Below are 18,136 nucleotides of genomic sequence, written 5' to 3'. Positions count from 1 at the left end.
TTCTTAAAATATTACATCACATCGAGATCGAAATATCGAACCATGAACTTTAAAAACGATAACACCTATACAAACATTTCAAGATAATTTAAATTAATCCTTTAAAGTTCCATGCCTTTATATGGTCCACCAAGAATTCCTCATTTCTTTTTTTCATTCAAACTTTAATATAATATGGTCCAAGAATCACATTCCCACTCAACTAGTAATCAAAATTCCATTTTATCCCAATAATTATTATATCAAAATAATCTTTTTAATTGGGTGGTGCTCCATTTTCAAAATAGTATCAATCGAACCACCATTAAGATGGCTGATGAACTTCTATAAATATCGAGCCACAACACGAACCAAGCTCATCGAAAACTAAAGCTTTTGTTCATATATTAACGAAACGCAGCTATGATTTCTACCATGCTCGCTAACATCGGTCAACACGATCCCATCCTCCATGTCACAAAGGATGCGAAGGGCGATCATCGTTCTGAATGGATATCGATTCGTGCTATCGAGGACCCCTACGTTCAAGAAGTTGCTAAGTTCGTGGTGGTCGAGGTGAACAAGGAAAAGAAGGCAACTTTTCAATATAAGGGTTTGCTACGTTGTTGGGTTAAGGAGGAGATGGGAGGTATCAAATATCGCCTTATTTTAGAGGTAAAAGGAGGTGCTTCCGAAGGTAAATATGAGGCTATTGTTTGGGAGGCTTCTGGTCGTCTCATAATAAGAAAGCTGAAGCTTGTATCTTTTGTGGCTTGTAATCATGGAGTTGAATGACATTTGCCCTATGTATTATATAATGGGCAAAGCTTATGGTGTGAAATGCCATATGTAAAATAAAAATACAAACTTTCTACTTAAACATCTCAATGTTCAAATAGTAACTTTCTTTTGTGTAAATTCATCTCTTTCTATGTTCAAACTATCATAAATCAAGTTATATTTAGATTTCCATGATGGGTTTGTGTTAGATCTTAAATCGGTTGGAGATGGTAACGAAAGATTCATTATAACGTGGAAACCTCTCCCTAGCATACGCGTTATAAAACTGTGAGGTTAACGACGATACGTAACGGGTTAAGGCAGATAATATTTGTTAATAGTGAACTTGAACGGTTATAAATGGTATTAGAGCCAGACATTAGGCAGTGTGCCAGCAAGGACACTGGCCCCCAAGGAGTAGATTGTTAGAACCCACATAAGTTGGAGAGGGGAATGAAAAATTCCTTGTAAGGGTGTGGAAACCTTTCCCTAGCATACGCGTTATAAAACTGTGAGGCTAACGACGGTATATAACGGATTAAGGCAGACAATATTTGCTAGCGGTGAATTTGAGTTGTTATACATGGTATCATTGGCAGACATTAGACAATGTGTTAGCAAGAACGTTGGCCCCCAAGGGGGGGGGGGGGTGGATTGTCCACATCGGTTGGAGAGGAGAACGAAAAATTCCTTATAAGGGTGTGGAAATCTCTCCCTAGCATACGCGTTATAAAACTGTGAGGTTAACGATGATACGTAACGGGCTAAGGCGCTAGCGGTGAACTTGGGCTGTTATAAATGGTATCAGAGCCAGACATCATACAGTGTGCAAGCGAGGATGCTGGCCCCCAAGGGGGTAGATTGTTAGATTTCACATCTGTTGAAGATTGGAACAAAGCATTCCTTATAAAGTTGTGAAAACATTTCCTTAGCATACGCGTTATAAAACTGTGAGGTTAATGATGATACGTAACGGGTTAAGACAAACAATATTTGCTAGCGGTGGACTTGGGCTGTTACAAATGGTATCAGAGTCCGACATTGAATAGTGTGCCAGCAAGGACGATTGTTAGATCTCACATCGGTTGGAGAGGGGAATGAAGAATTCCTGGTAAGGGTGTGGAAACCTCTCCCTAACATAAACATTATAAAAGTGTGAGGTTAACAACGATACGTAACGGGCTAAGGGGGACAATATTTGCTAACAGTGAATTTGGGCAATTATAAATGATATCAGAGTCAGACATCGGACAATGTGCTAGCGAGGACGCTGATCCCCAAGAAGCGTAGATTATTAGATCCCACATCGGTTGGAATAGGGAACGACTAATTTTTTATAAGGGTGTAGAAACCTCTCCACACGTTATAAAACCATGAGGCTGATATTAAAATATTACTTTTGTTTGTCATTTATCATATCGACGCTCGTCTTTAAAGTTATACGATAATCATGAGATTATAATATAAATTGTTTGAAAAATAAACTAAATAATACTCAACCATGGGGTATTTTCATAATCTTGAAAATGAAAGTTGTATGTGTAGTTTATGTTGGATCTCTTACATTGGTGATATCTTAATCAAATAGGATGCGATCACTTTTGGTACATGAACCATGAAAGAGACGTTATATTTACTTTTTCAAGTTTCTTCCCAACCATTGAATTAATTCCATTTATTTTAGTGGTGTTTCATATATCAAAGTGAAAAATATGATTCATTTCTTCAGTTCGATTCAACTTTGATCATTTTAGACTATCTCGAAAGCGTTTATGATGTAATTAAGGCTAGAAAATGTCAACATAGCTATAGCTTCATACAATTAATAAGATTTAACGTTGTTTAGTACTAACTTTAGGATGGTGTAGTTATGTTGGCTCTATGAATGTATTCTAAGCTCGGTTTTCTGAATGAATAAAATATCATAGGTGAACCTGAATTTTAGTTGAGTTTAACCTAAAATGATCAACTAGGAAAAGTTTAGGAACCTAAGTTAAGCATGAAACAATAGTGAACTTATTAAGTCTGCGAGCTAGGTTGGATGTAATTGTTTAATACATAAATAACATGCATCTTTTGACCTTAGTTTGGCCTAAGGGTGTGCAATTTGCACACCTACGAGCAGCCTTGACCTTGTTTGGGATTTTCTTTTGAGAGACTCACAAATTTTGGTCTTATGTTCGTGTCATAGCAAGGAAGATCTTGTTGAATGTGGAAAAACTTCTACGTTGTTCGAATACTATAAGGAGGCTTGCAAGCTACGGTTTCTACAAAGGTGGAGTTCTTGTCCTCATATTTCTTGCATTCTTTTAATTTTTCATAAAATCAAGACGGTTTTCAATGCTTCCGCTATATGGATAAAGAGTTCATTCCTTTTAGTTACTTAGTTGGATTAACCATGCCTTCTCGAGCTAGTTTTTCCGTGTGTCAGGAGCTTCAAAATTTCTGAAATTTCTTTGGCAGGTCAGACTTCAAATAAAATTAGGGTTAGTATTAAAATCGAGATAAAGAACCGTCAAGCAGAGGTTGAATTTCAAAAGAAACTCACGACGCACAGCCATGTGCCTCCGCACATGTAGAAAGTCGCCCACGCGCGGAGTTTATTTTAACTAAACTTAATAGTCAAGTAATTTAAGTCAAAAGACAAAATCTTATCTTATCTTATATTATTTATTCTCCTAGATTCTTATATATTCTACCATATATTTTTCAAGATGTAATATACATGTAATTACTAGAAGTCATTTATAAATAAATCCTAGCCGTCGTGGAGTTTTCTATCACGATATCTCTACATATATTTCTTCTCGTGTCTTATCTTTTTTTTATGAGATCCAGCATCAGATGAAGAGGAGAACAAAGTATTCATTTTAAGGGTGTGGAAACCTCTCCCTAGCGAACACGTTTTAAAACTCTAAGGCTAACAACAATTTATTACAGGTTAAAGCGAACAATATTTGCTAGCAATGAATTTAGGCTGTTACAAATGGTATTAGAGCCCGACACCGATTAGTGTGTCAGTGAGTACGCTGGCCCCCAAAGAGGGTGGATTATGAGATCCCACATCAAATAGAGATGGGAACAAAGTATTTCTTATAAGGGTGTGGAAACCTCTCCCTAATAGATGCGTTTCAAAACTGTGAGACTGACGACAATACGTAAGAAGCTAAAGTGGATAGGGCTTGAGGTGTTATACTTTTGTTCTTCATGTTCTTCATCTAGATCAAATGAATGAGCGGTATGATTCTGCAATTTTGGTAGGCGGAAAGTTATATGATAATCGTTCAACCGAATTAATTAGAAATGTATTTAGATATGTATGATTTTCGAGATGGGGAAGTATGAAAGAAGGTGGCAAAGAATGAAGAGACATATGGGAATGGCATCAATTAATTAATGGTGGATATGTGTGGAAAAGGGAAGAGTATCAAATTAAAATGGATCTTAGCCTAAAATTGTTCTAAGTCGGTGTACACAAAATACAAATGGTAGAAGCATAATTCATATTCCCAACAAAACATTCATGTATACATGTTTTTCTATTTTTTTGCAAGAATATTTGTGTTCTTTCAACAAAGAATATCTACTTCTATTTCATCCCTATCCTAATTTCATATCGACCTACTCAATACGATCTCATTTGAATCAAAATTTGTTTGGATACGGTATGTCCCGAGCTTTCTTGCTGGATTATGTTTCTATTTAGCTTTTGAACTTAAACCCTGTTTGATAACTTTGTGGTTAATTTAGTGTTATCGAGCTGATTTGACTTGGTGATTCCTTTATAGGAGACTCCTTTAGAGATTTAAAATACCCGAGAGTTGGGAGAGGGTAGGATCATCGAAAAAAATTTAGAAAATGAAAAGTTTTAAGTGTTTTCTTTGTTCGAAATTGTTTCAGTATTTTTTTTAAAGTATTTTTTTAGGTTAAATTAATAAAATTACTCATAAAAAATTTATATTTTGTTTTACTCCTCGAAAAAGTTTCAATAATTAATTTAATCTTTTAAGGTTCAAAACTAATAGTTTTGTTTTCGATATTTATATTCTTTTCAAGGGATCCCGAAATAAAAAGAAATATTGATTCCATGATGAAGTTGTTTCTAATCATGTAGTAATGGATTTAGATAGAGATCTTAAAATTTTGGGAAACAAGTGAAAATCAAATTCGAGATAGAGGTCGTTACAAACAAAGCAGTACACGTAGAGATGATCTCAAAATGATAGTGAGACTCGAATTCTTGGTTTCGGGATGGAAGATGCAATTTTGTGTAGGGCAAAAGATGATAATTTGGAACGTGAGTTGCTTTTTTTTTAGACTTTTTAAGTCTATGATTTCTATCGAAATAAATGTGAGTAAACTATTTTTATTTGATATGTCTTTAAACAATAGTCCATCACTCGTACTCCACACGATCTCAAATCTAAGCATTCACAACCGAACCACTTTAAAAAAATGTGACGTTCTAACAGTTTCAAATACTTTTTTTTTTTTTTTTTTTTTTGTAAGAAATCAAGTTGTTTTGGTAAGTTTCAAATGAGTAACGTTGCTTTAAACCTTAGACGCTTTGTTTATGCAATATAGTTTATATTATAATCCTTAAAATTTTTCAATGTACAATTATGAACGGATCGATTAAATTTTCAAGTTTGACTTTTGGCAAAAGGAACCTTTTGGGTTGACTAAGGCCTTCGAGGAAAAATGGTTTGTTTTTTTTGTTTCTTTTAAGGTAAGTGACTTTACTACGAGAGTGTTTTTGTGAGACTCGAGTAAAGGAGGAGAATATGAATGAACGGAGACTATATCTTATATATTGTTTAAAATTTTTTCCCATAACATCCTCGGGTCCATAGCTCAGTGGTAGAGCATTTGACTGTAGATCCAGTTTGAACCTGGTTGGACCCTTTTTATTTTTTAATTTTAGTCATGTTATTTTTTAACGTGCTTTGTCTTCACACGTATGTTGAAGGTGCACCATGTTAGCTTAGGTAATAACTTTCAACTAATGATCGCATTCATTCAAATATGGTTTAAGTTTAGAGTGTCACATGCGCACTATCTTCTACCTTGGTTCCTCGTCATACCACATCTTATTAGGAAAGATACCACTCTAATAGCATTTGTAACGCTCCATATCTAGGATTCAAAATCCTGATTCGACATTTGATAGCCTCAAATGATCACTCTTATTTGGATATGGTCTCGGTTTCTTAACATTCCTAAAAGTTTGTAATTTAAAATACATAAAAAGAGGCTAATAGAAGACATAAAAATTCTAGAATCACTCCGTGACCGTCTTTAAACCTTGTCATCACTGTCGTGCCACAACTTTTTTCTTACATGAAATTCATTTTAAAAATAGGGTGAGTATTAAAATACTTGTTACTTTCTTAGAGTGTTCCATGATCACCTCTTCTATCCTTGCGTGTTTAACAAAATTGGAAGAAATAAAAGAGTACGTAGAACAAGAATCGAACAACATCTATGAAAAGTGTCAAACGATAAACAACGTATCTATGCAATGTTTGAGGCCTTGACCTCCTATTGAGTATTGGCATAAATTTGACCCTATTGTTGGGCCAATTTTCAAGGTGGGGCTTGATCACTATTTGCTAGTTGACTAGTACCCACGATCATCTTTTTCTAGGTGCATCACGAGGCTATAGTATCGTCTATATGGTAGTTGAAGCACACTTTATTCTTAAATCTACATTGTCTTGAGTGGCATCATCCACAGTTAGTACAAAAGTGTCTTCTCACGACAACGTTTGTGTGAGGGCCACGATGATAGGTCCTAACCAAGAGTACAAAGCATAACATGAATTTCTTATTACATGTTGCTAAGGGTGTCTAATGTCTCTGATTCCCATGCATGCTAACTCTTTGGTCGGAAGTTTAGTTTAAGGAGAACGAGGACAGCACTACTTTGTTGGCTGCGCTGTTCGAGGAGTCTAAGGATGATTAAAATTGGGTTGGGCCACTGAAGTAATCGAACTCAGGTTGGGACTTGGGCCCACGCGGGTTGGGCCTAGTCTCAACTCATTCGGTCCTTTATCCATTGAACTCGTACTCAACCCGAACGGGATCCAATTCAAAAAATACAACTCAATGGACCCTGAAATGCTATCTAACCCAACCCAACCCTTATACTTCGATTGGGTCGGTTCAGATTCTCAAATTCTCGGGTTTTCTTTTGCTCTACCTTTTTAGTCTCTTTCTTTAATGGTTAATTCTCCGATTCGACTATGAATTTATTTGGATTAGGTTGAATTTAATTCAAAATAACTTAAAGTTTTATAGGTTGGATTGGTTAATGGGTTTCGGTGATACTCGACTGAGTTGAACCAAACCACGCTGCCGTCATCTATGATCTTCGTCACGACACCGCTGTCATTTGTATATGAATATCTTACCTTTACATGAAATGTAAGAGTAGTACATGACTTGAGTATTTAATCCAAGTATTAGAGTTTAAAAATGCATACACATGCAAAATGGTGGGAGACTTATCCTTTTAACATGACATTAAGTAGACCAAATTTGATATATAGTATTTCTCTACACATGACTCACGCATACGAGTTTGGGCTCACTAGTCAGGCTCGCACACATCTTAGGTCTAACTCATTGGGTTAGCACTCGCTAACGAGCTCTATGTTGAGCACCATAAAGGGAAAGGACCCACATAACATCTGATAAATAGAATGTCAGAAATTATAATGTGTGTATCCATACTCATCATAGTAGAGAAGTATCTTGATGCACATGTAACACAAATATGCATGGACGTTCCCTAATATATGTCCACGTGTTTTTTAAATACTTTTAAAATAAATAATAATTTTTATTTATATTAGCAAATTTTTAAAATAAAAATGTAAGAAAAATAGAAAAGGGAGGGGTAAAAGGGTCATTTAGAGGAGTGTGTAATGTTGACTTGGCATCCTTTATCAGTCTTGGATCTCTGGACATTAAGCGTGCATTTCGTCTTCCGAGTCTCCACTGTTCTTCAACAGTTCCCTCTCCTCTGCTCTCCTCTCTGCCTTCCATTTCCTTTATCTCTAACCTTTTCAATCTCTTTTTCCCATTCCCCTCTCGATCTTTCCACGATTCGGCTAAAAGGTGAGCGCCTGCTTGATTCTTCGGTTTCTTCTCCAATTCCCCTTTTAATTCTGCTTTTTCATTTCATTGCTTTTCTTTCTTTTGCTCGTTGGATTCTTTGAATTTTTCTGCTATTGGAAAAGAATGGTTGAATTCCCCTTTTAAGACTGGCGGCATTAATGGGTTTGATTTATCTTTTGCGATCTTTGAATATATCGATGTGATTCTGTGTTTTCGTTTCTAGTTTGATTGTGGAAGTAACGATCGCTTTTCGGCTGAACAAATTTAAATAGTTCAAAATAGAATATATGTTTTCATTGATGCTCCCTGTTGGGAATTGGGAATTGGGATTGTAGCAGTTCTTCTGTAGTTCGTAGTTCTAGTACTCAGCAATTTGGTGGTGGAGGCTTTAATGATGAACACTCGATTGCTATCTTGCTGTTTTGCAGGTAACTTAGGGAAGTGACTGGGAGCCATATAAGAACATTAATATGCCTTGGTCGGGTTCTACTGTGGATGTGTTCCACAAAGTTGTGCGCCTGAAAATCTGTTGCTGGGTTATACTATAATTCATTTCTTGTCCCATTGAACATTTCTTACTTCAGTTCTTATCAGCTTCATATCATCTAATCATGGGATCCAATCACTTTTTCATCATTGCCTCTGATATATACATCAGCTGAAGCCAATTTTAGGACTTCAATCTATTTTTCTTCTTAGTTTAGTTCCCCTGTGTTATGTTTGATGGTTGGTGTACTCTGAATTTCGACGAACCCGCTTGGCCTTTGTTACATTGTGTTGTCCCTTCTGGCTCATATTGTTTTCATCATCCTTAGCTTAGTAAAGGGTTAAAGAGTAGTTATGGTGTGCCAATCAGCGAGCCAAACACGATTTCGGGCTTTGAAATATGAAAATGGGATTGCAGGGAAGCCAACAATAGTTATTAAAGTGATTGCATGTTTTCAACCTCCACAGAATTGCCAGGTATAACCCTTTGATTTCTCTGTATGTATTCATGGTTTATTAGTTTGTGTCACTGAAGATCATTGGCCTCCTGGAACCTTTATGTGTAATGTGCTGTGTTTTTTTTTTCTCCAGGCTGAGTACTTCCGTCAGTTGCTCAAACCTGTCACGTAGATCGATTTGCGATTTTTACGATAATCTTGAGCTGAAGTTTTTCACTTTTGTTCTTTTAATTGTTTGTTTCTGAAAGAATCAGCGCATAATTGAACAGCGGAAATCAGAGACATATTAATCTTGTGGTAGGTTTTACCAGTCTTGCTTATTTACCGAACCTGGAATGATCTCGAGCAATTTTTGTTTTTGGTTGCTTTCTGAAAAATTGTTTTTCTTTTCATTGTGAATCTTAGGTGATTGTTTTTTGTTGGATGGTTAAGACTGGAGATTCTTGGCCTCAGTCTGGGCATTCTGCTGGGAACCTGCCCAAATTTGATTGCATGAACGAGTTGTTAAATCTCAGATTGCGATGTCTGAACCGAGACACTTGTATCTCGTCTGCACAAACGGAGTTTTGGGGTTCTTCTATTCAACAGGCTGGTTTGAATTCAGAACCGAGGAATGGGTTGCCTTATGGCTCTCCATTTTATTCGAGGACCATGCATCCCAATGTACTTCCATGCCTTTTGAAGAAACAGTATGATTCATCTTTGGAACTTGCTCAAATAGCTTTACCTGGTTCAAATACTGAGTTTTCCAAGAGGAAATTCATTATCTTTGATCAGTCTGGAAATCAAACAAGTGTAATGTATAGTTCTGGTTCTGCTCAGATCCCCTTGTCGATTAGTGCGAAAAAATGCAGTCATGGCTTAAATGATGATGAAGAAGAAGAAGCTGCTAGAGATTTTGATATAAAAAGTTATTTATATCACAAAAGTCCTTCGACAAATGAAATTGTTGCTGGTGAGGAGAGCGAGATGCATGAAGACACTGAAGAAATAAACGCTTTGCTTTATTCAGATGATGACAATCACTGGAGCAGTGATGATGAAGTAACTAGCACTGGTCATTCTCCACCGCTGATTAAGGAACTTTATGATAAACAAATTGAGGAAATGAATGAAGAAGTTGCTAGTTCTGATGGCCCCAGAAAAAGGCAGAGATTGCTAGATGGTAGGCACAAGAACTTGTCAGATGCCCCTTTTTCAAAGAAAGTAGATGCATTTAACAACTACGAAGTTGATACGAAATCGAGTTACTCTGGCGACGATAGCCAAGGACATCTAATGGATTACGGTTTGGGGAAATTTTCATCGAAACAAGATAAGTTACGAGAGACTTTGAAACTTCTTGAAAGCATGGTTCCTGGTGCTGAGGGCAAGCCCCCGACGTTGGTCATCGATGACGCTATAGACTACTTGAAATCTCTAAAGTTTAAAGCAAAAGCTATGGGGTTGGTTGCCACGCTACCTCGCAGTGATGTGGGTCAAGGATGTCAGGATGGGAAAGCAAAAGTGGCGAGCAAAGATTTCTTTCCAGAATGATTGTTGAATTTGAAAAGTTGGGTTGGGTAGCTTTTATGGGACCCCATGGACATTAAGGGGCTGTATTATTGGGCTACTAAAGGAATTTAAGTAATATGCAGACACTGCTCTTTGCTTGCTGCCGTTGAAGACAAACTGGGTAATGTTGACTAGAAATGATGATTTACTTGCTTTTGGGGCACTAAAGATTGGAGGAATCACTGGGATTTGACAACTTAGGAGGTGACAATGGAGGGATTTGTTGTGTTTTTTTGAAGGACCCCATGAATTTAGTGCATGCGCATTTGGTAACTTAGGCCCCACGGTCCACTCAACTCGACTCGACCCGCGTTCTCTATATTTTTCTCTGCCTTCTCTTTAACTTGTATGAATATATTATAAAGAAACACTGCAGATAATGTAAGAAATTGGAAAAGTGATCCAAGTGCAAGAGATTGTGAGAGTGTAGCAATGCGTTTCATGATGATATGGTGGGAGCTGCGCTGGAGTTGCCCTTTAATCAAAGATATGCTCTAAAGGTAAGCTTGTTTCTCTCTTTTTTCCTTGCAAAGTGGGAAGTGATTGCTTTTTGTATAGAAAGTTGTGGTGGTGGTGGTGGTGGTGGTGCTTTGCTGCTGCTTGTGGTGAACTTCCTCTGATGTTGGCTTTAGTTTTTAGATTTTGTTGGTTTTTGATGGTCACTGTGGGCTTCCCTGTTGGTTTGTGAGTTTGAGTTTGGAAATGATGAATAATTAGTGGATGAATGTGTTATTGTTCTTAGTTTTCATTGTTTAATTCTGTCTGGTTTGCTTTGTTTGTACTACTCCCACTTCTATGTAATAATGATAATTGGATTTTGATGAAATTGGAGCTGTGTTTCTTGTGAGTTTTATGGATTTTTATGTTGAATGGAAATAACTTTTTGATTAATTGTGGATGGGACGCTCGAAAATATCATTATCATTAGTTATGGAACACGATTTTGATTAGTATTGTTAGAATTCTACGTTGGTTGGGGAGGAGAACGAAACACCGTTTATAAGGGTGTGGAAACCTTTCCCTAGCCGACGCGTTTTAAAACCTTAAGGGAAAGCCTGAAAGGGAAAGTCCATCTGCTAGTGGTAGACTTGGGCCGTTACAAATGGTATCAGAGCCAGGCATTGGACGGTGTGCTAGTGAGGAGGCTTTTCCCTGAAGGGGTAGACATGATACGGTGTGTCAGTAAGGATGCTGGGCTCGAAGGGGGTGGATTTGATGGGGTCCCACAGTACAAATGGTATTAGAGCCAGACACTGGACGGTGTGTCAGCAAGGAGACTCTTCCCTGAAAAGGGTAGACATGAGGTGGTGTGCCAGTAAGGACGTTAGGCTCCGAAGGGGGTGGATTTGGTTGGTGGGGGTCCCACATCAATTAGAGAAAAGAACCGAGTGCCAACAAGAACGCTGAGCCCTGAAGGGGAGTGGATTGTGAGAATCCTACGTTGGTTGGGGAGGAGAACGAAATACCCTTTATAAGGATGTAGAAACTTTTCCCTAGCAAACGCGTTTTAAAACCTTGAGGGGAAGCCCGAAAGGGAAAGTCGAAAGAGGATAATATCTGCTAGTGGTGGACTTGGGCCGTTACATGTCTTGGGCCGTTACATGTATTGTCGCAAAGACGAGTTAATATCTACTCTACATGAATTGCATAGACGCTGTGAGGCTTAATTCTTGCACAACTACAATCGAATAAATGAGTAGGTATTTCCTCCGTTCACAATCTAATGTTTCATTGATAAACCATTCTTTTAATGCGGGTGGAGGCTACATCAGTTTCAAATTACATTGACGCATATTTATCCAAAAAAACGCTTTTCTAAAGTTCTTAACATGCATTTTCTAACCATAAGGTAAGGAATGCTTGTATGCTAGCACGTCTTACCGATCCCTTCAAGTATTTACCTGTCTAAAGCCTGTGTGGTTACTTAGATGATAAGTGTCTTCCCGAACTAATTTTTCCGTGTATTAGGAGCTTCAAAATTTTTGAAATCTCTCTCTTGTCACCTATGCAATCGACTTATTCGTCAAAATTTCCAAATTCTCAAATCAGTTTTCGATTCTTTTATATTTTCTTTGAACGATAATTAATTCCTAATCCATCTCTACTAAGGTATTTTTTCATAATTTTTAGTCAATCACAACACGAAATAATCGAGTCCAAGATCGTCAAAAACTAAAACTAAAAAAAAAATGAGCTTATTGATGTTCATCGGAATTCAACTTTCTGGTCCAAATCAACTCTGACTTCTTTCATAAAACTTCTACACAATTCTTCCAATATCAATTTACTAAACACTTAGAACTTAATTCCAAGAAAAACTCTCAAATTTGAAGAAAAATCGGAATCATACCTTCCGTAAGCTCTTTAGAGTTTAGAGCGTAGAACGCATTTCGACTTTCTCTAACTCTCTCTCTCAACAATCCCTAAACCTTCATATTCATGTCTCCTCTTTTTCTTTCTTTCTTAAGTTGGAATTTAGAAGGAAAAATTAGGTTTTAAATTTCTTGTTCGAGTTCGGTGTTACACATACATACATATGGATTTCTCTCGTTCATATGTGATCTCGAATAATTCATGTACTATTTCTCTACTAGAACATCGCATACATAACATTTCAAGCCCAATATTTAGATCAGATTCAAAGTTTAGATTTGGTTACGAAACAAGTACAACCTAAGACGTTAGACAACACATATCAAATTAGATTGGTTATCTTCAAAGAATCTTCCAAGTTTAATGTGTTATTTTGAAAATACAACTTTGGACAGACATGATCGGCAACTAACGTGCATACGTTTTAAGTCTTAAACTTTTATGTTCCAAATTTCTAAGTTCTCGTACAACAATTATTGGGTTTTTGAAAATATTTATAGAAATATTTTGAAAATAAAAACAAAAGCGTTTCACGCCCTAAATGTTTTGTTCAAGTTAGCTTTACACGATTAATCATTTGATAAAAATTCAAATATGTGTTTAGATGTGATAATTAGTCTACTTCTTGACGACAGTGCTTTGAATACTCGTCAAGAAAAATTTACTTACGAAGTTGAGTGAAAAAAGGACAATTGTCACGTTAAAACCTAAATGTTTTTTCGCTACTTTTCTTTGGAAAAAATCAACCACAATTCTAATAAGAGTGTTTGTTAAAATCAACCACAATTCTAATAAGAGTGTTTGTTAAAAGTTAGTGATGTGGGTGATAAATATATACCAATAGTGTTCGTTAAAAGAAGTTACATCTTTCAAGTGGTCGTTCTTCCACTGTTTAACGTGTCTCGGTTAATGTCTCATAATCATATTTCACCTATAAACTTAGCTAAAAAAGAAACTCCGAACCAGCATCGAAGTTTCCTAATACTTGGATCAAACTATTGAAGTGATTGAATATGTATATACCCGAGAGTATACTTGCCTTCTCTATATTCTCTCTCACCTAAAATCAACCATATAAATTTTAGACAATATTTCTCCTTACATTTTCTCTTCCGTGTCATTTGTCTTGTTTATCCTTGCATTTTCTCTCTTCTATTCTTTTTGTTATTTTTTCTGGCATTTTTCTCTCTCATGTTCTTCGTGTTCTTGTTTTTTGTGTTTATCTAGGTATATGCATTGTCGTGCAATCCTAATTAAAGGAGAGGACGTGAGGATGTGGATAAATGCAGACCTCACAAGAACTCTCAAACACACCCTTTTGATGGAGTTTTTCATTTCACAAAAAAAAAAAAAAAAAGAAAACAGTAGATAATGAAAAGACAAGGCAGAAGGACCCAAACATAGCGAAATGAAAAGACAAAAATTCATGCTTCAGATGAACTGACCTCATTTTTGTGAAGCAACAGACTGGAAGTGCCAAGCAGAAGAGATAAGATCCTTTTCATGATATTGAGTTTCTCCACCTTCTATGTGTCTTTCTGGGCTTCTCTCCTGCTATTGTAACTTGATCAACCAATTCTTGGTTTTCCAATGCATTCATCTTCGTCAGTTTACTTAGCTTCTTCCATCCACTGCTCCATGATGATGTCTGTTTTTGCTTTAAGCTCTTCTCAAATTGCCTCTGCACATTCTCCAAATTGTTTTGGAGTTCTAAGTATTTCGTCTTGAGAGTTTCGAGTTCGAATTTCAATGTGTTTATATCTTTCTTAGCGGTTGTCCATCCCTCTTGGAATGACTGTGGTGTCCCTTCAAGTAGTGTTTTTCTGCTTGAGGCAATAGGTTGATATCGAGACTCGCCAGCTTGTTTGATCGTGTTGTTGGCAATGGCATTGCTTATCTTCATTTGCTCGGAGTAGAGGACTTGAACAACGACTCGTAATGGGAGTCTTTCGTTTTGTGCAGCGTGCATGCAGGCATCAATGGACAACTTTTGGCAGTCCATCACTCGGCATAGCCGCTTTCTTTCATGCTCGGATAGTGTTGGATGTGCCTGTTGGTTTGGGGGAACAGGAAATGGACAACAATAAGAAAGTCAATGGAGATCCTTAGTCTAGTGAACTTGTTGTAGTTCTTACTTTAGTTTGTAAAGAAACTTTTGCATTACCATCCCTTTTACAATGTCTATGTGAGATCACACGTCGGTTCGGGAGGAGAACGAAATATTTTTTATAAAGGTGTGGAAACCTCTCCCTAGTGACGCGTTTTAGAAACCTTGAGAAGAAGCCCAATGAGGACAATATCTGCTAGCAGTGGGCTTGAGTCGTTACAAATGGTATTAGAGCCAAGTTCTGGGCGATGTGCCAGCGAGGAGGCTGAGCTCCGAAGGGGGGTGGACACGAGGCGGTGTGCCAACAAGGACGCTGGACCTCGAAGGGGGTAGATTGTGAGATCCCACTTCGGATGGGAAGGAGAACGAAACGTTCTTTATAAGGGTGTGGAAACCTCTACCTAGCATACGCGTTTTAAAAACCTTGACGGGAAGCCTAAAATGGAAGGCACAAAGAGGACAATATCTGCTAGCGGTGGGCTTGAACCGTACTGTTTACAAAGATTTCTAATGTATCCAAGTCTTTTTTTTTTTTGGTTCCATGTCAAATGTTATGCAGTTCAAGTTATGCATATTTGCTCTACATTTCCTTTCTTTGAGTAAAAAACAGTTAAAAACACAATGATCATTAAAAAATGAAACTCAGTCAATGGATAAAGAGATTTGCATTCGACATACCTTCAGATACGAATCGATTGCACGATAAAGCCCGTCATCACACGATCTTGCGGATTCAGGCAGAGCCTCAGCCAGGACTTGAAAGTTTGTCAAGGAGAGATTTCTATCTCTAGCCACCTCTGTGAGATAGCTATCCACAAGCCTTGCTACACGCATCTTTGCATTTTGGCCTGAACTAGCAGTGGTTTGAGATCCTCCTAAGATATCTTTTCCCAAAAACGATTGACTGCTAGCATTTGAAGCTTCTGATAGTTCTTGAATGAGGAAATGTTCCAAAAGCCTCTGAACAAGATCAACATCATAAATGGTCTCAGATGTGTTATAAGAAGGAATGAGAAGATCAGTAAGCGTGGCCTGTTCAAACTGCATGCCGACTCGTTTTTCGAGTTCAGTGGCTAAAGCAGGAGCAACCTTCAGCTCATTTGCCATTCTCAGAAGTTGCAGAAGAAAGCTACAAGAAACACAGTCCTTCTGTGGTGGAAGTATGCTGATCAGACTCTCGATAATCATTCTCCGTTCTTTCGCCTGAAGCGCCGAGATTTCGTCTTTCGGGTTTACCACAACCATATGAAGGCCACCATTCCAATTGTACTTGCTGCTACTGCCATTGCCATTGTCATTGCTACAGTTCATGGCCTCAGTGCCTTCTCCATTCCCATCATTAACTAAACCAGGAAGCCATTTACATGCATAGTACATTATTGCAGCTCCAATCTGTTCATATCTCATCCCTTTCACCTTTATAGCAGTGATGACTCTCACAAAGTGATCAATCCTCAGGATTGATGCATCTTGGAACCACCAATCGACAGGAGCGGTATGGCTTCCACTCGGGATCAGCTCCTTCATCTCGTTCCATTTTGGATTCTGAATGTCCTGAGGCATTCCAGTGTAAGACCATCTCACTCCTTTTGGATTGGCACAGGCCTTCCAAGCTATGGAGTCACTACATCTTCTAACAATTTGAAGATTCTCCGCCCATGGTGAAAGATTCTCACAGCTTTTCAAAACGATAATCGAGTCGCTCCAAGACGACAGAACAACATAGCTTAAAAACGCTTCAGTTTTGAATATGAGGTTCCCTTCTTCATAATCTTCTGTCATTTCAAGATACTCAGCAGCACATCTCAGGCCAGCGATATTAGCCGCAATTAGATCAACAGGGACACCATAGCAGAACTTTGCTGCCAATAGAAACGCCTCGGCCCCTCCCGGAACGTCATTCATAACAATCTTACTCAAGTCTGGATCCCTTGATTCATACAGAATTCTTGTCATCTTCCCACTACGAGAAAAGAGAAGATACTTCCCAACAACAAATCAAAACAAAACAAATGGTCAGAAAACTCAACTCCATAAAAACAGAGCCCCTAAGCAGGAAAAAAAAAAAAAAACAAACAAACAAACCCAAATGTGCATATACCTTATGTAAATGGAAATCCACATCTTCAACTCGAACAAGAATATCACTAGGAATATCAGTTCCAACATGCCTAATCAAAACAAACCATAAAACTCAGTTCAAATTTGGAACAGACATTTCATCAAACACTTGATGTGCACTACACCCATTAACACAAAATGCGTACAATCCAAAAGAAAAACAGGCGAAATCAGTTTCTAAAGAAGTAACCATGAACGGCCTCGTTGCTCAAACCCATCAGCCTTGAGGCCATGTTTCGTTGGACTGAGGAGTTCACTGCCATATTCACGTCCCCTGACAAATTCAGACTCAGATTCCCACATGATTGAAAGGGAGAAGACCCTGAAAAAAGTTTGAATTGAAAATTTAGCTGAAGGGAACAAGGGGGGAAGACGATTTGTCAGAGTGGGGCTGAAAAGGAACAGAGAAATGAAATCAAATGGAAGAAAATCCCCACATGGGTTGCGTGGATTTATGCTGGATGAAATGTCGGCTTGGACAGTTGTTTGAATTCGATTGATTTTGCTCACGGGATGTGAATTGAGAGGGATTTCTACAGTTTGCAATGTCATTGGATCCTTCTTTCTGCGTCTTCTTCTCTGCTCCGCCATGGACGTAATGTTGGCTTTCGTCTGTGTTCGACTCTGGTTTTCTGCCATTTTCAGAGGGCTTGAAGTTGAAACTATTTTTTTCGTGTGCTAAGCTGCTACAGGCGATGAACGAGAATACAAGCCGATCATCTTGGGATGGAAGCTACCAAGATGACGTTTTTAAATTTGAAAGTGCTCAAAATTTGAATAATTATTAGAGATGTCCATTTCCATGGTTGGTGAAAGTCTCGCTGTTTCCCGACAAGTCGGTATGCTAGTAAGGACGCTAGGCTCCGAAAGGGGTGGATTTCGGGAGGAGGACAAACTACCATTTATAAGGATGTGGAAACCTTCTCCTAGGAAACGCGTTTTAAGACCGAAATGGATTTCGGGAAGAGGACAAACTACCATTTATAAGGGTGTGGAAACCTTCTCCTAAGAAACGCGTTTTAAGACCGAAGTGGATTTCGGGAGGAGGACAAACTACCATTTATAAGGGTGTGGAAACCTTCTCCTAGGAAACCCGTTTTAAGACCGAAAGAGAGAGCCCAAAGAGGATAATATCACACGACTCTCCACAATGGTA

The 18,136-nt window shown here is 37.9% G+C and overlaps 2 protein-coding genes across 3 annotated transcripts; one reads left to right on the top strand and one right to left on the bottom strand.

The window, feature by feature from the left end:
• Positions 1-7,722: 7,722 nt before the first annotated feature.
• LOC111811540 (transcription factor bHLH143) lies at positions 7,723-11,226 on the top strand. The gene is made up of 4 exons (XM_023698437.2): positions 7,723-7,881; positions 8,310-8,844; positions 8,959-9,122; positions 9,231-11,226. The coding sequence occupies exon 4, from the start codon at positions 9,249-9,251 to the stop codon at positions 10,359-10,361; it is 1,113 nt and encodes a 370-aa protein (XP_023554205.1). The 5' UTR covers positions 7,723-7,881; positions 8,310-8,844; positions 8,959-9,122; positions 9,231-9,248; the 3' UTR covers positions 10,362-11,226.
• Positions 11,227-13,981: 2,755 nt separating this feature from the next.
• LOC111811201 (root phototropism protein 3) lies at positions 13,982-17,722 on the bottom strand. 2 transcript variants are annotated; one of them, XM_023697956.2, is made up of 5 exons: positions 17,418-17,722; positions 17,171-17,302; positions 16,961-17,030; positions 15,538-16,842; positions 13,983-14,802 (listed from the first exon to the last, which is right to left on the bottom strand). In XM_023697956.2, coding segments are annotated over exons 1-5 (2,058 nt in total). In that variant the 5' UTR covers positions 17,420-17,722; the 3' UTR covers positions 13,983-14,253. The 2 variants fall into 2 exon arrangements, with proteins under 2 accessions (XP_023553725.1, XP_023553724.1); XM_023697957.2 differs by lacking the exon at positions 17,418-17,722 and having other exon boundaries at positions 13,982-14,802; positions 17,127-17,299.
• Positions 17,723-18,136: the final 414 nt, after the last annotated feature.

Source organism: Cucurbita pepo, chromosome 15 (genome assembly GCF_057944985.1).
Source record: "Cucurbita pepo subsp. pepo isolate OVF chromosome 15, ASM5794498v1, whole genome shotgun sequence".
In the NCBI taxonomy this organism is placed as follows: Eukaryota; Viridiplantae; Streptophyta; class Magnoliopsida; order Cucurbitales; family Cucurbitaceae; genus Cucurbita; species Cucurbita pepo.
This window is presented reverse-complemented; position numbering and strand designations above follow the sequence as displayed.

Coding starts and splice junctions, on each gene's coding strand:
- LOC111811540 (XM_023698437.2), top strand. CDS start 9,249: ATGGTTAAGACTGGAGATTCTTGGCCTCAGTCTGGGCATTCTGCTGGG.
- LOC111811201 (XM_023697956.2), bottom strand. Junction 17,031..17,170: donor GAGCAACGAGGCCGTTCATG/GTTACTTCTTTA, acceptor TGTTTTGATTAG/GCATGTTGGAACTGATATTC. Junction 16,843..16,960: donor TGGATTTCCATTTACATAAG/GTATATGCACAT, acceptor GTTGTTGGGAAG/TATCTTCTCTTTTCTCGTAG.